The sequence below is a fragment of the Oreochromis aureus genome, linkage group 16 (assembly GCF_013358895.1).
Source record: "Oreochromis aureus strain Israel breed Guangdong linkage group 16, ZZ_aureus, whole genome shotgun sequence".
Lineage (NCBI taxonomy): Eukaryota > Metazoa > Chordata > Actinopteri > Cichliformes > Cichlidae > Oreochromis > Oreochromis aureus.
Window position 1 is genome coordinate 19442035 of NC_052957.1, and position 11830 is coordinate 19453864.

General features: G+C 38.5%; 1 protein-coding gene across 1 annotated transcript; it reads right to left on the minus strand.

The window, feature by feature from the left end:
* Positions 1–262: 262 nt before the first annotated feature.
* Positions 263–11684, minus strand: LOC120433577 (nectin-3-like). The gene is made up of 9 exons (XM_039599986.1): positions 9999–11684; positions 8770–9111; positions 8359–8661; positions 6922–7015; positions 5406–5560; positions 4876–4975; positions 4168–4261; positions 2139–2200; positions 263–742 (listed from the first exon to the last, which is right to left on the minus strand). The coding sequence occupies exons 1-9, from the start codon at positions 10135–10137 to the stop codon at positions 730–732; spliced, it is 1302 nt and encodes a 433-aa protein (XP_039455920.1). The 5' UTR covers positions 10138–11684; the 3' UTR covers positions 263–729.
* Positions 11685–11830: the final 146 nt, after the last annotated feature.

Consider the following 11830-nt stretch of genomic DNA (forward strand, 5'->3'; position numbering starts at 1 on the left):
GTGGATCTAAATCTGATGGTGCTTTTCTTTGTTCATAACTCCATTAATTTTGACATGATCGCCAACACGACTGACTCATATGCAGCTCCAAAACATGACAGTGCCTCCACTGTGTTTTACAGATGCCAGAAAATCCACATTTGATTTCTGCTCTCCACAAGACCAAAACGTCCAACTGGAATTCAATATCAAGGATGACAGATGGGGTTTACACACCTGAATGTATATACTGAGGAGAGGAACGTACTGATTTTATGCATGTTTATTTACTTTTGAAGAAAAATGGTAACAAAAAGTATTTCAGCAGTGTAACATGTTATAAAAGCAATTACAAAACAAAGTTTAATTTTAAGCAAACAATAAAAACACAAGATATAAAGCAAGCACACTGAACGATTTATAATTAGTCAATTTAGAATACAGATCAAACAACACACTTTAGTGATTGAATGCTTAAAAAAAAGCTGCCACAAAAACCTAAATAAATTGAAAAGTACAACCATCTGGGACACAGGTGTATGATATATGATTTGATATGATGTATAGCTTTCCAAAAGCAGGGAACCCTGACTGTGTAATGCTTTAACAAAGTAATTCTCCAGCTTTCTCTGAAATGTCCCCAGTTATTCCCTACAGTAGTCCGTGCACCACCAGCTCCACAGTTTGAGAAGACTGTTTTAATGTGTAGAGTAAAGACATGTTGTCAAATGGAAAGCATTTTGCTGGCTCTCACAAATACCCCTGTGTGCATGTGTAAATGAGAGAAAAGACAAGGCACAGTTTATTCATTAATGCTGACTCTTTTCAATAAACAAGTTTAGAGATTTAAAGTTTAGAGTTAAAAACATGTACTAGTGTAACTATTGCTATAAAGGATTAAGATGAATTTAGCTAAATGTAACCTACACAATTAAAATACAAACATATCTTCATTTGACACACTAACTTGGCAGCAAATAGTTGATTAGTTAAATAACTGGTCAAAGTGTCTGTGAAGGTTCTCAGTCATCCAGGTCATTGTAGTCTAAGGAGCTTGGAAAGAAAAGCAGAAAAATACTAGTGACCGTCAATGCTACCCCTCAGTCTCCTAGTTGATACACCTATGGTGTCAATTTCAAAATCCTTTGTCACCTTGTCCTCAAGTTATCACATTCACAAGAGTTTCAGAAAACCTCTGATTCAAACTCATCTAAGATTTTTAGAAGCTGCACTTATAGCATCGACTTCAAACTTCTGCATCGCCTCATTCAAGTTATCGCATTCACAAATTTGCATGTGTAATAGAAAATTTCTATTGTTCTCATTTAAAGTATTTAAGTGCTTTTGCATATGCTTAGATGAAGTATGTGTATTTCTCAGCATGACCTTGTGAAAACTGCTTAGCTTTGCTTAAAGATGTTTCACTATGTTAACTGTTAGGGCGTAGAAGAACGAAACTCCCAAGATGACCAGTGCTTCCTGGGAAAAGATAGTGGGAGTTGTTCTCTGCTCAGTAACAGCCCGTGGAACAAAAACCTGCTATATCTGGGAAGATACAGAGCATTGTGTGTGAGGGTATGAAAGAGGAGCTGAGACTCCAAGGGCAGAGTGCTCATAACTTAGACCCGTGATGTTTTTGATGTGTGTGTTCGCTCTGCATGCAGTAATAAAATAGCTTGATTCTACACAAATGCCTTTTTCCACAGAAAATTCCATGACACATCACCACCACCCACCCACGACAATATTCCATCAGCCTTTTTATGTATGGGGTAAAATTATGGGCCAACGTTTAAACACACATGCTGTGAAATTTTAGCTTCATATACCGAATACAGTTTTAGAAAATGGTCTATCGACCTACTATCAAGCTATTTCTTTTCTTAAACTGGTCAAGGAAGAGTCAGATTAGCAGCTGAGAGTGCATTTTGAAGGTTGACATTGTTTTTCACAGTATTTCACTGCTTTTCTGTAGTGCTTGTAATACAGAACTTAAATTTCAATTTTGATACTGAACATGTCACAAATTCTGTTTTTGCTGACTTTGCCTCCTGTCGTTAGCTTGTATACTCATAACAAAAGTCAGCTCGAAACAGATGATCAAAGGGTTTCACTGACAATACTTAAAACATTTGTGTGTCAACAGAAGTTAAACTTGCCTTTCACCAAGGTGGAAAGTGATGCAGCTTACAGTAAAACACTGTAGAGTGAGTCTGGCTCCCTGGAAACAGAGATCCAAGTGAGGTAACTTTGTTTGTTTTTTTTTGTATTTTACATGATAGAAGTCTTTTGAATTGCATTTGATCTGGCCCCTAACCCATGACCAATTTGCATTGGGAACAAACCTTCCCAACAGCATAGCTCCTGGGAAAATGCAGGCATCATAAGCTTTGCAGAAATGCATAAGCCAATGTTGGACAGAATTATCAGTTACAGTCAGTTTCCGTCTTTATGATGACACGCTTTTCATAACAGTGAAGTAAAAACAGCTCTTTATCAGTCAGCACACTTATTAGACCCGTCTATGTTTTAAATAAGTCAGCTCGGCTGAACGCATGGAGTTAAAGGTCTGAACCAGAACAACTAAAGATAAGAAATTAAGAGAGTGCATTTGCATTTGTGTAACTTAGCATTTGTTACTTAATGCAATACGTAGTCTTGTATTCATATTATATTAAAATTTAAATTTACCATTTTTAGTATTTTACCTAAAAATGAGTAATCATACTCCCATAAGTTTATAAGAAATCGGTTCATATACTCAGGCTTTCTGTTCAAGTTTCTTATTAACCGTTAATCAGCACATTCAGTAAATATATGAATGAAGATTAAGATTTTTTTTTTTTACTTGTAAGTTTTGTTTTATTAGAGCAAAACTTGTACATTCATGGCAAGTACAGACAAGTGCAGGCCTGTTTTATTATAGTTTTATGTAGTGGTGGGGAGTAAGTGTGTGCACCATCATCGTGCACAAGAGAAATTTAGCACCATTCACAGTGTGCAGTGAAGCTATTCTCTGTGTGAGTTTTTGTATTGTACTGGTAATTCATTTAGTGTTTCTGATAAAAACACTGTGGGTTTTATAAACTGCAGCTTAATGGCTCGTGTTATCAAGAGGAGTAAAGAACATCAGCCAGAGCTGCAATGCAAACACACCTGCTGCAGCTGTGCTAGCACACTGACTGGATACTGTCATGGTGCTTTTTATAGGCATAATAAGCAAAAAAGGGAAAACATGTAATTCCATATGAATGGTTGAAGTGTCCACTATTGCCCAGTATTGTACATTATAACCTTAAATACTTCTATTGTTACCCTGAGGGAAGGCTGTTACTGAAGGCAAGTGGATTTTTCTTTCCTGAATTTACAGTAACCACATTACTATAGCTGTCAACAGTTTTCACTGATGATGAAAGCATTTCACAAGTTTGGGGGAAACACAAGAACAGATAGCAAATACAGTTAAAGCTTTACACGACAACAGAGGAACAGGCAGCTAAAACCACAACCTAATGGTTATTCCAGTTACATGTGAAGTTGTTTCATTGCCAAGCTAACTCTGGAATAATATGTTGGTGGAAACTTCAGTGGAGATATTGTCCATCTTTGGCTTCCACAACTGTCAGAAGGATTGCCGAGGCAGAGAATTCAGAACATTTGTTTAAAAACCTGCATTTAATTTAAAACAAACACGCAAAGACTCTCAGTGTATCTGCAGATTTGACAAAGAATAGTAACACTTCTGTAATATTCAACACACTATTGAAAAAAGAAGGGCAGATTTAATAAAATAAGAAATACTAAAGTCATTTAAGGTTTTGAGGAAAAAAAACTAAACAATTTGATGACTACGTCTTTAAAGGGTGGTGAAAGGTTTCTATTCATTCATCACAGAGATAAAGTGACTGACTGACTATTCATTTTTTGAACAATGTGAGAACGGTTTTGATTGTAGTAGTTTCTTTTGCACAAGAGACTCTGTTATGAAAAATGCTCTAACTGTTTTGAGAACCGCATGAAGAGTGGTTTGAATGACTTTTCTGCTGTGAGAATTGCACAGAAGCAATTGAGAAAAACTGTAAGTTAAGTCATTAGCACCAAAATATTGAGAGACATATTAATTAATTTATATTTAACATAATTAATTTTGAGTTTCAAATCTCATTAACCATTGGTGACCTCGCTCACTTCCTGCAGTTGTTCTTGCTCTCGTCTTTGATCATCTCCTGCACTCCTGGGAGATGGTGGGTCTCTAGGCCCATCACCATGTGATGGAAAACACCTAACGCCAGAGAAAAACAAGACCGTATGCATGGCTTACAGTTAAGCCTGGAAATTTTGTGGCATTAACAAATGAAACAAAGATGAAATGTCAGACAAAGCAGAACACGAGGAGCTTATCCCCAGAAGTGGATCATCATCCACTGGCTGGAAATACTTTGTATTTGGGAGAAATGACATTAACTAAGAACAAATTATAAACAAAGGTTGCTGTAGAGTTGTTTTGGCACCACACAGCAACACAACTAACTGAACCACCTGAAAACTCGCCACAAACTATGATGAATGTACGAAAGCCAAGAAAACCAAAATCATAACTCAATATCAATAAAAGCAAATCTGTACAGTTCGTCAATGTGTCTCAGTGAATGAACACTTTGTCTGCAAATACATTTTAATTTGAGGAATATAGTGAAATGTAATAGAGAAACCAGTGCCCTGTTGAATCGTTAGTGTTGAACTTTGCGGCAAATGCAATTTGGAATTTTTAAAGAAATAACCAAGCAGTTTACACAGTTTTTGAGTGACCTGTCAAATTGTGTGTGTGTGTGTGTGTGTGTGTGTGTGTGTGTGTGTGTGTGTGTGTGTGTGTGTGTGTGTGTGTGTTTGAAGTACCTTTGAAGCTGTTTGGATTTATCAAGGTACCATACTGCAGCAACAGCAACATTCAGGAAAAACAAAACACCAACTAGGGCCCAAACAGCAGAGCATGCTCCTACAGACACACATGGAAAAAAAAAATATTGTGAGAATGAGTAATCCTATCTCTCCTTCATGGTGTTTAGTCTTTTCAAACATTGTTCAAACACCATGCAGCACTTGTACCAAACATTCAAAAACTTTTATGTTCTGAAAGGTTCTGAGACAAATGACCATGAAAAGAACTATTTGCTAGGACATGTTCTTCCAGTGATGGAGCTGACTTTAATTTCATTTTTGCTCTGTGTGGAGCCATGGATGGAGTCATCCATTCATTAACACTACGTTTTATGCTGGCGATATCTTAAACCAACCACCTCTTTAAGCTGGCTGGTTTTCAGAACAACATTAGAATGAAGCAACACCAGCAAAGCCTCAAATTAAAAACTCAAGCAAATTCAGAAAGATTTGGACAAACTGCACAGCTAAATCCAAGCTGCCCTCACCTGATGCCACATGCACATAGAGCTGACCATGTTTAGTTCCATATGCATTAGATGCTTCACACTGATAGAGGCCATTTTGATCAGAGGTCAGGCTCAGCAGTTGTAGCTCTGCACCGTCGACTTTGATAGAAGACTGCAGCAAAGTCTGGCCAGATCTGGAAAAACATGAACAAGGCTCAACATGAACTGTACAGAGGAAGCAGAATAATGTGTTGTGCCCCCCCCCAAAAAGAAAGAAATAACTCACTGTCATTTCCTTGCTCACATGAGCATTGTTGTATTCTGTGATTGTAACCAAAACCTAATATTTATATATCTATTAAAAAAAAATCCCTCTCGCCCCTGCAGGCAGACTATCCTTCAAACTCAGGCCCTCTACCAGAGGCCTGGTAGAATATATATATATATATATATATATATATATATATATATAATCTCAACTGACCGAGTGCTCAGTGAATACCTCAGGCAGCAGAAACCCAAGAAAGAGGAGGAGACGAGGAACCATCATGGAAGGACAGGCCCCTGCACGGTATGTACCACCGGCAGATAGAGGAGGTGGCTGATATCCAGAAATCCTACCAGTGGCTGGACAAAGCTGGACTGAAAGACAGCACAGAGGCACTAATCATGGCAGCACAAGAACAAGCTCTGAGTACAAGATCCATAGAGGCTGGGGTCTATCACACCAGGCAAGACCCCAGGTGCAGGCTGTGTAAAGATGCCCTGAGACAATCCAGCACATAACAGCAGGGTGCAAGATGCTAGCAGGCAAGGCATACATGGGAACGCCATAACCAAGTGGCCGGCATAGAGTACAGGAACATCTGTGCCGAGTATACCCTGGAAGTCCCGAGGTCAAAATGGGAGATGCCCCAAGGGTGATGGAGAATGACCGAGCTAAGATCCTGTGGGACTTCCAGATACAGACAGACAAAATGGTGGTGGCTAACCAACCGGACATAGTGGTGGTAGACAAACAGGAGAAGACGGTCGTAGTGATCGATGTAGCGGTTCGAATGACAGCAACATCAGGAAGAAGGAACACGAGAAGCTGGAGAAATACCAAGGGCTCAGAGAAGAGCTCGAGAGGATGTGGAGGGTGAAGGTGACGGTGGTCCCCGTGGTAATCGGAGCACTAGGTGCGGTGACTCCCAAGCTAGGCGAGTGGCTCCAGCAGATCCCGGGAACAACATCGGACATCTCTGTCCAGAAGAGCGCAGTCCTGGGAACAGCTAAGATACTGCGCAGGACCCTCAAGCTCCCAGGACTCTGGTAGAGGACCCGAGCTTGAAGGAGAAACCGCCCGCAGGGGCGAAATGGGTGGGGTTTTTGTGTGTGTGTGTGTGTGTGTGTGTGTGTGTGTGTGTGTGTGTGTGTGTGTGTATATATATATATGTGTGTGTGTAGATAGATGGATGGATGGATGGATGGATAGATAGATATGATAGATATGTGTGTGTATATGTATATGAATGCACACACATACACATTTCTCTTCTCTTAATTACTTTACCTACTCCAGGTAAAGTTGGCACTTGGGTTGGCTTCTGTCACACACTCAAATGAGTCTTCTGTAATCACTCTAATATTCACTTCTGTGGGAGAGACTGCAAAAAAAGAGAAAACTGTGTTAATCCTGAACTGAGGACATAGTAATAATATCGAAATAATGTTTCACAAATGTTTGGGTCTCATTGCATCAGACAAAACAGTCAATCTTTTCAAGACAAAAACAGTAACAAGGTTGTGACTGGCTAATTTATAATCACCTTGATGATGAAAAAAAAGAATATTACATTACATGTAAAATCCACCAGAAACAGGACCCCACAGATGTACCGTATCAATAACAATTATGCTCTACTGTTACGGCCCTAGCAGGGCCCCCTCCTGAAGGGGCCTGTGTGGGAGTGTCCTTCAATCGCTTCTGCCTGAGGTGCCACCTTTCCCCTTTTACACAGCTGACTGACATGAGTAATTTAAAGTATTTAAGCCCAGGGAAAGGTGAGCTCTGGGCCAGAGTGCCATTAGTGTGGTTGCAGCTAGTGAGCTGTGTGGTTGCAGCTAGTGAGCTGCTCTCTTTTTGGCTTACGTTTTACTTTATTGACCAACGCTTGAGTTTTGTTTGTTTTCCTTAAATGGTAATAGCAGCTTGTCCGTCTCTTTTAGTTGAGCTACTTTAATAAAACTCTTTAATTTAACCCTTTTGCCTCCTTGACTCCTTTTTCTGACCCGTACACTTTTTGTTACTTCCCCCTCACCGCCTAGACCCCTCAGGGGAACGTAACATCTACTGAATGAGCCTGCTTTTCACTTTCATTGCAACTTCCATTATTTTTGTTGATGGTGTGACCAGCAAACCTCCTCCTCTGCCATTTCCCATTTATATTCAATGACTTACAACTGGAAATATAAATTACATTTATCTTAACGTCAAGCATGTCGGTCACAAATAACCTTTATGCTTGACAAACAAATCTGAAACAGCTTTAGCTGTGACTTGGTGTATTATTGACATCAATGGTTTTGATGGTATGGCATGTTATGGTTCCTTGCATGTGTGAATTAGATGGGCTGTTAATGACATTTGGTGAGAAATTCATTTCAGTGGCACCTTTAGAAATATGTTAACTTAGAAAAATTGGTGATGTGTTCAATACTTATCTGCTGTGTGTGTGTAAATATGGGGACATTGTTGAAGTGACGGTGGTGAAAGAGAGTGATATCAATAAGTTTTGGAATTTGACAAATTTGGGACATTGAATCATTAGTATATAGTGTAATGAAAAAAAAATTGCTTGAGGCATTGTTTGCATGTCAATATCTGTTATAGAACTTTGTCATTTGCTAAATTTGTCAATAATTTTCTGTTAAATGTAACAATTCATATTTGCATTTCAAGTTATAAAACTTAATTGGTAAAGATTTTTGTGTGGTTTGTGGCACTCACAGTAGATCTGTATGGTGAAGGGCAGGGTTTCTTCTTTAGACAGGGAGTCACCGCTGATGACACACTGGACCTGGTGACTGTTAATCTCTCTTGTAGGTACGCCAAACAGAGAGCTGACTGTGGTAGTTGTGCCGTTGTCATACTGTGTCGAGTTTGTTGTCGTCCTCACTTTTTCTCCCAAACCATCAGTGAGCCACCTCACCTCTGCAGGAGGCTTCGATCCGGCAGCCGTGCAGGTAGCAAATAAAACCTCTTCTGTGCCCAAAGTGGGAAGATTGTCCTTCACGTTTGTGAAAGGACGCACTAGGAGAGGTACAGCACACAATTAGTCAACATGCAAGCAAGACGGTGGAAGTAACTCTGTCTCTGTCTCACGTACTAGAATATTTGAAATAAAGTGTTTTGTCATACCAAGCAAGTTCAGAGGTATTTCAGTCTTCTGATTTCCACTGGGAAACAAGGTGAAGATGCATGTGTAGCTGCCTTCATCCTTCAGGGCAACATTGGAAAACTGGAGAGTTCCATTTTTGTCATTAAAATTCCCGATATATTTAAATCGATCATCACCTCCATTGACAAACTGTGCTCCATCTCTGGGTAAGATAGTTAGGAAATTGTCACTGTGAGGTTTTTCTCTCGTCCTCCTCTGCCAGGTAATCTGTGTCAGGTCATCATTGGTATCAATGACATGGCACGATAAAATAGCTGTACCTCCTTGAACCACTGTCACACTTCCACTGATCACCTGAAGAGCTGTAAAGTGAAATACTGTTAAAGATCAGAAAAAAAGTAAAAACACAAGAGTGTCCAAGAATTTTAGGGCTTCACAATTAATCACATATGAATCTTGATTTTAGTTTTACACAATTAAATGAATATGACTGATACTGAAAACGGTTGCACAAACTTTATACCTGCAAGTGGCAATAACAGCTTTTCCCTACACTGTGAAGCTTCCTGGATTAATCTGGATGAGTACATTAAATCAACCTAAAAATTATAATTTGTATTATACATGCATCTCAATAAAAACATTTAAAACAAAATCTCAAGTTTTTTTGTTTTTTTTACAGCTTGTAGAAGGCAAAGATTCCTGCCCATTCTGCTCCAGTCATATGGGTAAAGATAATAAAATACACCATTTTAGTATGTAAAGCTTTAAGGTCACAGGTCCTGAGCATCTTCTGAGCATGTCTCCTTATAATAATAATAACAATGATAAATTTGATTTAATACCATCTTTCAAGACACCCAAGGGCACAACAGAATAAAACACATAATAGAACAATGACAATGAAGAACAATAAAAAACACATGTGGAAAGAATAATTTAAAAAACAGTCACACTGATATTAGAACTACTCTACCTGTAGTGAAAACAAGCTATTTGTGACTCAGTGCTTTTGCCTCAATGAAGTAAACTAGTTTAGTCATAACATCAAACACGTGGTTAATTTTTAGCACTGACTTGGACAACACTAATATGATGCAAAAACATAATTTCAGTCATCCGCTTCAAAATCCCCCCATTCTTCCCTGTCAGATTTTGACAACAATCAGTTGTAACACCTGCCAGTTTATCTCATTTCAGCCCAAGCAAATCCAAGCATAAACAAAAAAAAGGAAAACTTTCGACATACCGTCAGCTTCTCTGGTCAGCAGGAGCGCAGATATTAGCAACAAAAACAGGTTATCGCGGAAAAATAGCGTTGCATGACTTATCGCAGCAGTTGCCCATAAAAACACAAACGAAAGTAGCAGTTCCATCCATTCGCCCATATCTTGCCGTTACCTCGTGGCTGCTCTCAGAAGAAGAAAAAACATTAAGGGGCATAATGGACACAAGGCACGTTATCGAAGTCACGTGACCTGGGTGGGCCCATGGGACACTTGTGCTGGGTCTTATAATTACGAATAAAAGGGAATAATTCCCCTTTTCTCATTATTATTTCTGCTTTGGATTGTGAAGACCTATATATTCATTTTTACAGTCAGATCCAAAGTGTAATTACATAAATGACGGCTTATTGGAATAATTGCCGTATACGAGAAACATCGAAAGAGACTGATGGGTGAGACAGGGGAGCGCTGCGTTGTAAAATTATTCAAGTATTTTAATAAAAATTCGCCTGTCCATGAAGAAACAGAAGGCTATCCCACATTCGTGTTTCAGCTACATGTGTTTTACAACAATAAAATAGACAATTGTTTTAATTGATGCACTCAGAAAGGTGTATTTTTGGTTCCAGCAGACACATCTTTTAGCGACGTGCAACAATCAGAGCAAATATTATTATTATATGACGTCTGAAAACGAACACAGAGCCGTTATCTTGTTGAGAAGGTGTTATATTGAGGGGTAAAGTTTGTATGAATCACACAGACATGATTATCCTCTTATCAGGCAAAACTGTTTGCTTTGCACTCGCTGCTATAGTTTTCCATGCTCGCAAGTAGCTCTCTGCGTTTGGAGATAAATCCTGCTCGCCCAAATAAACTTGCTTTTGACTTTCTGGATTGTCCGGATCCCAAACGAGGACAAAGTCCTAATATGATTGGTCACTTTGATGGACACTTCAGGTTATGCATTAAACTGAGTTATACTGTCGCAATGACAGAAACACTGTTTTAAACTGTATTTATTTACCATCTGAAAAACAATGTTTGCTGAATTAATTATGAATTAACAGCGATTGGTTGCTGTGCAGCAGTGGAAATACTGACAACTGTCACTGGATTACTTTAATGTTGAAGAAATATTTTAAACCCGAGGATTCTAATGCAAGTTCAGAAGCCTCTGCACTGCTGTCCCATTAATCCATTATACAGTATCATGAAGCTTCTATGATTTAAAATTTTTTTAAAAACGGGATACAGGAAAGGAAGTGTGCATCAGAATCTGGCCATTATAAGCCAAAATACAGACGTTTAAACCCACCAACAAAACATTGCTCAGTCTGCAGCAAACACATGTAATTGCACATACTTGACTGGACGGGACTTCTTCAAAACATGCCCCAGAATTCTGACATTTTTAAGATTTTTTTCAGTAATAAAGTAAAGGCCAAGATAAATCAGCACACCCACTGGTGCACAATAGCAATAACAGCTGCAGTTAAACTGGCAAACTACGCTTTCGAAAAGCCAATAAATCCTCAAGACTGATGTGTAGCACAGATCAACTCTTTCATACTGATTTTTTGATTAAGGCCTATTCATAAAAGAATAACTACACAAATGCAAATATTACATTATGAACTCTAATCCAATGTAGCAGAATGAGATTAATATGAAGTATAAATCAACTTATAAATTGTGGTGTGCACTTTAATGACTCAAAAATTGAGTAAAATTTGACGTATATTTAAATGCAGATATTTAATAGTATTTTTAAATATTTCTCTTGCTTGTCTCTTTATGGACTATTAAGATTTTAAATAAATATATAAGTTTAGCAAAGAAAACTAAAACA

Bases quoted from the DNA above. Each gene is read 5' to 3' on its own strand.
- LOC120433577 (XM_039599986.1), bottom strand. From the start codon at position 10,137: ATGGGCGAATGGATGGAACTGCTACTTTCGTTTGTGTTTTTATGGGCA. The intron at 4,976-5,405 runs GTGAGGGCAGCT...GTGTGTCTGTAG, and splicing joins CTATGTGCATGTGGCATCAG to GAGCATGCTCTGCTGTTTGG. The intron at 2,201-4,167 runs GTGAGCGAGGTC...CTCTGTTTCCAG, and splicing joins AGCAAGAACAACTGCAGGAA to GGAGCCAGACTCACTCTACA.